The sequence below is a fragment of the Humulus lupulus genome, chromosome 5, assembly GCF_963169125.1.
Source record: "Humulus lupulus chromosome 5, drHumLupu1.1, whole genome shotgun sequence".
NCBI lineage: Eukaryota > Viridiplantae > Streptophyta > Magnoliopsida > Rosales > Cannabaceae > Humulus > Humulus lupulus.
The window spans coordinates 20,749,615-20,756,793 of NC_084797.1; the positions used below are offsets into that span (position 1 = coordinate 20,749,615).

Here is a 7,179-nt window from a genome sequence, read left to right on the forward strand (position 1 = left end):
TAAGTGTTGTTTAAAAGAGACGTGTTCTGCATTTATTATTGTAAATCCCATAAAATCATGGGATATTATTCGATTTGTTATACGCCACCTGGTCTTCAGGGGACGTTTCCTTTTATATCGGATTACAGGCATTTAAAGCCATTTATTTTATTTACACCAAAAAGAGTAACTACCCAAAATATGTGGGATAGTATTCTGCAACCTTCTCTATAAATAGAGAGGTCATGCACCATTGTAATGGATGGAAATTCTGAACCTTGAGAGAAAACTCTGAAGAATTCATGCTTAATAATTTTCAGAGATAATCTTGAGTTTAATAACAGAGACTCATGGACTAGGCAGATTTAACTGATGAACCACGTAAAAATTGTGTTTTGTGTTGTTACCTTTTAATTGGTCATTATTGTTTGTTGTTTACGTGCTCTTCTTTCACTGTTGACGAAAAACGGTGTCAACAGAAAGGAATGCGGAAAACTGCTTAGTATACTACCAAAAAATACATGAATTTAATTTTTTGCGATTCACAGGTAAGTTAAACAATTTAATTATATGAAAATTTTTGTTTCCTCTTTCTTTAATTTTCTGCTTTCTCATTCTCAAATATTTTAATTCATTATTTTCTTTATTTCTTTAGGGTACAAGAGTACAAGTAACTATCTATGATAGGGAGATTGATACGTTTGAGAACAGACTGATCATCTTCAACAAATATTACATATCAAACGTACAAGTGAAAGAAAACAAGGCACTATACCGAGTCGTAGACAATCAATATGAATGGGTGATTACTAGACAAACTTTGCTTGAAGAAGTTGAAGACAACACAATGCACACAATGGCATATTACAATTTCACTCCTTTTCGTGATTTGCCCCGCCATATGGATCAAACGACCTCAATTGGTAAAATGAATTATTTTTCTATTTTCTCTTTATTTATATTATATTTTCCTAATATAAACAACAATTAATTATTTTGATTTCTTTTGCTCTAGATCTTCTGGCAGTTGCAATAATCCTCAATCCCAAAAAACAAGTATACATTAGGAACAATTTACAGGAAATACAAGAAATAATACTTCTTAATCAAGAGTAAGAGAATTATAATTATATTACTCATATAAATATTTCCTTCATTTAATTCTATAAATAACTAATAATTATTCACCAACAGGGAGAAGCCAATATTACTGACTTGCTAGGATCAATTTGCCACAATTGACTGTGTTGCAATTGAAGATATAATCAGCACCAAACCTATCATTCTTGCAATGCGTTTGAAAGTTACATCCTTCAATGGTCAGTGATTTTCACACTAATTTATTGTTATATATAATAGCACATATATGTTTACTTTAATAGCACAATATCTATTTACTTTAAAAATTGCATATATAATACTACAATATCTATTTACTTTAATAGCACAATATCTGACACCTATATAATAGCACAATATCTGTTTACTTTAAAAATTGCATCTTAGCTTAATAGAAATTAAAAATTGCATCTTAGCTTAGTAGAAATTAATTAATATATTTGAAAATAGAAAAGAAATATTTTTCCTTAGGCTTTATGTTTAATGAAGATATATTTTTTCTATTCTCATAGGTATTCCTACATAATTGTTGCATTACAAACTAAAAATCTAATTTTTCAAGTTTTATTGATGAAATAGGTATAACATATTATTTTTATTTATTGCTCTTATATCACTAAAATGTATTTATTAAATTTATTACATTGTTGGACATAATAAATATTAATCTTATGGAATATTTATTATAATATCAGAAATATCATTATCAACAAAAATAGGTACTTCCCTCATGATCAACCCTAATGTACCTGAGGTGCAGATTTTGCGTGATTGGTAAAATATATACTACTAAATTTATAATTTCAATATTAATGTATTTTTTATTTTATTTGTCAATATATTTAATAAAAACTAAGTATTTTTACACTTGTTTTAGGTGCAATAAAAATGAAGCCTATCTTGAGGACCTGATCAATCAAAAATCACATGTACAATCATCCTTTATTATCACTGAGCCTCCACTAAATCTTATGACAACAATAGATACTGTTACACCAACAAAGGTAATTTTTCTATCATATTTATTACTTTTGATATACATAAATACAAAATATTATACTAATAAATATCAAAAACATTTTAGGAAAGAGCATATTGGGTTACAGCATTAGTTACAATCATAAAGCCAAATCAAACACTATGGTACATGATTTGTAATAAATGTAAAAAATTCACTGGTGCTGATGCAAATCAACCTTTCACTTGTAATATTTGCTTGAAAAAAGATTGTCTGGCTGAACCAAGGTTCATTATCTTTATTTTTCTACTTCTTCAATCAATTACATAATCTAATTTCCAATACTATAAATATTAGTCCTACATGTTATTCTAAATGATTTTTATATTTCTAGGGCTCGAATTATGGTTGAACTTCGTGATCAAACAGGAACTTTAGAAGTCATTATGTTTGGTAAAAATGTTGAAATCCTCTTGTCCTGTTCTGCAAACACTTTAATGAATTACACCATTCAGGTATCACATAGTGACTATTACCTTCAATTATATTCTTTTATTAATATAAAGGCATTTTACACCATGTAATTCTTAACATGCAGGAAACAACAAACATCTTACACAAAATAAATCATGTATCAACCAACACAAAGTATTGCATATATCTGAGAACAATGAAATCTATAGCTGATGTGCAGTATATTGTGACTACGTTCCTACCAATATCAACAGAGGAAACAAAATCAGTTACTCAAGCGGAAATCAAAATAACTGATAAAGAAGAAGCAAAATCAATCAGTGAATGTTCAACTGCTAAAGAAAGTTCTTCTGAAGAACATAATGAGTTTTTTGATGCATGAGCTACTTCTCTGGATAATATTTCACGAACTTCATGCAGTGAAGTTAACAATTCATAGTGTAGCTTCCTACTTTGGCACTTGTATATATTTCTTTTTTGACTTTATGTACCACTTTGGTGTAAATTAGATTTTGCATTGTATATAACTCACAATAGTCTTAAGATCTTCAACAGTAGTTTGAAACTAGGTTGCTAGATATGTCTACTTTTGTCTCAAATAATATTTGAGAACGTATATAATAGTAAAATTACTCTTTTGCTTTTTATAATTATATCAACTCTTCTATATGTTTTTTATCTACGTATTTAATGTTATTTATTCATTTTTGTTAATAAAGTACTTATATATTTTAATATTTTCCTTACTTATACGTGCCTACCTATTAACTAGTATATATATAATATATGGCATTGGAGTTGGCCGAAGAAGTGGTGTAAAAACTGAAAACCTAAAATAACTAATTCAATTAAATTTCTTAATTGACTTTTTTTAGTGGCTAACAGTGATTTCAGATCAGACGAAAAAATACAAAATAATTAATAAAGAAAATAAAGAACAGTGACGTGTCACGTTGTCGGAGACTGGGCACACGCCAAGTATTCATTTTGTTGTTTTGTTTTTTGTTTTGAATTAATTTATATTTATTATTATAATTCTTGTTTGAAGCATTGGGCAGTGAGTGGGAAAAGCGAAAGAAGAAAGCCCTAGAAAATAATAGAAAGAACGAAGAGAAAATCTCTCAGATGAAATGGGAAATGGAGATTGACGAAATCGAAGCTGTCCTGGAGAAGATCTGGGACTTACACGACAAGCTTAGTGACGCCATTCACTCCATCTCTCGAGCTCACTTCCTCAGCTCCATCCAATCTCACAGAAAGTTCGATAGGAAGAAGCCCTCCGCTGCCTCCGCCAACGACGCCGTTCCCGGACCCGGAGGTTTTGTTTTCGTCAAGGACTTTCGTCTCGACCACGATGACGATTCTGCCATTCGGGAAGCCAAGAGCCTCAATGCTATTCGGACCGCGCTCGAGAACCTCGAGGACCAGCTTGAAATTCTCCATGTGAGTCCTCCTTTTTGTTTCTTTTGAGTTTTTTGTTTGTCTGCTGAGAAAATCGTATGGAATGATATTATAAAGGTGTGGCTTCGCAGTTTTTGTGGGGTTCATGTGAATATTTACATGTGAGGTGAATGTCAATTAGGGCTTCTGTTTGGATTTTGTTCCTTTCACTGTGGTTGATAACAAAATTGAGCACGGTGTAGCTGGTTATAGAGCATATAGATTCTGATTTGGTGTATAATTTGTGTTTACATATCTGTGGAATTTTGCGAAATTGAGGACAGGGGACTTTAAGTTTTGTAATTACATGCTTTAGCTAAAGCTTCCCTTTAAAGTTTGCAAGTGTTGGAGTTTCAGTGGCAATGGGTAGACTCTGTTTTAGGTTTGAAGCTTGCAATTGTTGGAGTTTCAGTGGCACAAAGGATTTCGAGATGAACAATTGTAAAATTTAAACAATAAAGGGGTGTATAATTACATATAGAAGAAGGAGAAGGTAATTATTTATCTAAATTAATGATAATGTGGAACTCAGGAACCCCACACTGCCACATTTTTGGTATAAATTAAAATGGTTTCGAGAGCTGAATAGAGTTTAGAGAACTAGAGATGACTTTTTTAAGTTTTAAACGCATTAGTTTCGTCAGCATGGCAATGATTATTCTTGTTGTTCTGTCATACTTGAGGGTGGTTAGAAACTTATAGCGGCAAGGTATCACATCTAAGATTCTCATTTCTCAATGAGGGCGAGGTCTAAGGTTCAAGTCCCTGCTTCAGGCAGGGGTAAGTAAGAGGCAGGTTATTAAATTTGGGATGTGGCAGTCCCACTCTGATTCCTTAATTTATAGAGGAAGAAAAATCTTGCCATTCTGTTTGTGCTTGAGTTCAAAAATATTAGTTGATAGATCGAGCGAGAATCTTGCTGACGTAGGATTATTAAATAAGACTTCTGTGTGCATTTTTTGAGGGTATGTGATAGGAACCAAATCCAGAGAATTTCCCAATAGAATATAGCAGGCTAAAATATTATTGCTGAAATTGAAAGATAAACACACAGATAAAGCTCACCACATTTCACTCGCACATTTCATACCCCTTTTCTGACCCACCCTGCCCCACATATTATGGTCTAACAACCAAACTTACCCTTGCTAACAATCCTCCGATTCCACTCATGACAGCAGCGTGATGGTTTCAGCTCAATCTAACCCTTAATTCAATTCAATTAAGGTCAGTTTTACATGTGCTAATGTGTGCTCACTTTAATCTGCACAAAGTTCCTAAGACCAAGAGAAAAAGCTCTTCAAAAATGCTGCCTCTAGGTTTTATTCTGCAGTTGGTTTACGCCTGTAAAACTTTCTTATGTTTTGAAAATTTCATGTTATATCTAGCATTTTACCAACTGTGCTAATCTTCTACGTTTGATCTGATTTGCAGACTGTACAGGCACAGCAACGAGTTGAGAGAGATGCTGCCCTTGCACAGTTAGAGCAAAGCCGAATTGTTCTTGCAATGAGACTGGCTGAACACCATGGAAAGAAGTACAAAGTCATTGAAGAAGCTCTTGCTTTCGTGGGAGATGTCCAAGAAGCTAATCAATTTGTTTCTCCCGAAAAACTTTATGGTACTCCATTCAGTCCATCTGGTGAGAACTTGGCAACCCGTGAAGGAAAGAGGTCTAACCTCTTGTATAATGTCCTCATTTCAAGTTTTAATTTTGCAAAGAAAACCCTTAAATTGGAGTGTTTCGGTGGTGTTTTGGGCAACGCAGCACTGGTTGCAATTAGCATGATTGCATTGCTGCAAATGCAACAAGTAGCACACAGGGAGGACAATCATATGCATGAAGATATTGTCTACCGAAGGGTGAGAAAAGCATCCCGACTCCAGGACTCCTCGTCTGACGATAATTTGAGCAACTTGGATGTGCTATTGGCTAGGGGTTAGAGTGATCTTTGTACTTGCTTTAGCCATTATATCATAACAATAGCAAGACCAGCTATAAAGAAGGGAAAAAAAAGTTTTGTACGTCATTTTTTTTTACCACGAGAGTTAAAAGAGTGATTAATGTGTGATTCCAGAATGCTTATCATGCCTTGTATTTTTTTTAGTGTTTCCCTAGATTTTTCTTATGTAGGAAATAGAGTCAAGTTGCCTGTTTTCTTGAAGTATACAGATTATTCACCTCTTTTTCTTGGTTACTCGAAACTTAATCTGTATATAACAAGGGCTGATTGATCCTATGTGTAATGTATGTAAATTGATCTACATTAGTTTCTCCTTTGTACACTAATGTAATTATTGACCTTGTTACAAGTGGCAGCCCTCTAAAATGGGTAAATATTAGGGTTCCAATTCCAAACCCATTGTTAAATTAAGTGGGTTTTGAATTGTTCTTCTGAGGAAGAAGTGGCTTCTTACCGTGTTGACAGTGTATGGGCTTTGAAAATGGGCCTAAGCATGTGCTTTTTCTTTCAGGAGTGGGGGAATTTACCACAAATACAGTTTTTTTTTCTTTCATATTAAACAAGTTGAAAGTATTTTTATTCTTTCAATTTTATGGTGTATACGGAACACCGGTACTATGCTGTGTGTAGGCTAGAGCTTCGGCGGAGGCTTCAGTGGGGGATTTGGCAACGGTTATGGACTTGGACTGGAGCTACTAGAGGAAAGAGGAAACTAAATACAACAGAAATGGTGTGCTCGTGAACAACGACATTGCACTAGAATAATAACTTTTTCCAAATGAGAAAGTTTGGAAAAGAAGAAACCAGAAAAACGTGAGCTCTGTTACTCTTATTAATGTGTGTGCGTATATATATATACAATTACATAAGAAGCTTTTAGAAAACATAAATTGGTTGCAGACTAACTTACGCGTTGTAACAAACACCTGGAGGCATAACAGAAACTCAGCTGGACATAACAACTCATTAACTAACTCTCACCCAAAACAGTTACATGACTACCCCTCAAACTATATTTGGAAGGAGCCAAATGAAGTTTGCTACATAAGAACTGAAATGGGGGAGAAAACGAAGGCTTGGTGAATAAATTAGCGGGTTGTTCTTCAGTTGGAATGGACATCAAGTTTTATATGCTTAGTGTGTGTGAGTGAAAAACAGGATTAAGAGCTAAAGATTGAGCCCATGGTTATCACATCATAAAACAGGGGTATGATGATGAACCTGAATACCAATTTCCTCAAGTAA

At 33.5% G+C, this 7,179-nt stretch overlaps 1 protein-coding gene across 1 annotated transcript; it reads left to right on the plus strand.

Moving 5' to 3' along the window:
• Positions 1–3,570: 3,570 nt before the first annotated feature.
• Positions 3,571–6,245, plus strand: LOC133834594 (plastid division protein PDV1). The gene is made up of 2 exons (XM_062264259.1): positions 3,571–3,973; positions 5,405–6,245. The coding sequence occupies exons 1-2, from the start codon at positions 3,656–3,658 to the stop codon at positions 5,912–5,914; spliced, it is 828 nt and encodes a 275-aa protein (XP_062120243.1). The 5' UTR covers positions 3,571–3,655; the 3' UTR covers positions 5,915–6,245.
• Positions 6,246–7,179: the final 934 nt, after the last annotated feature.

What these genes read in the sequence shown, in the direction of transcription:
- LOC133834594 (XM_062264259.1), top strand. Translation starts at nt 3,656, where the DNA reads ATGAAATGGGAAATGGAGATTGACGAAATCGAAGCTGTCCTGGAGAAG. An exon ending in ACCAGCTTGAAATTCTCCAT is followed by an intron (nt 3,974 to 5,404) that starts GTGAGTCCTCCT and finishes TCTGATTTGCAG; the next exon opens with ACTGTACAGGCACAGCAACG.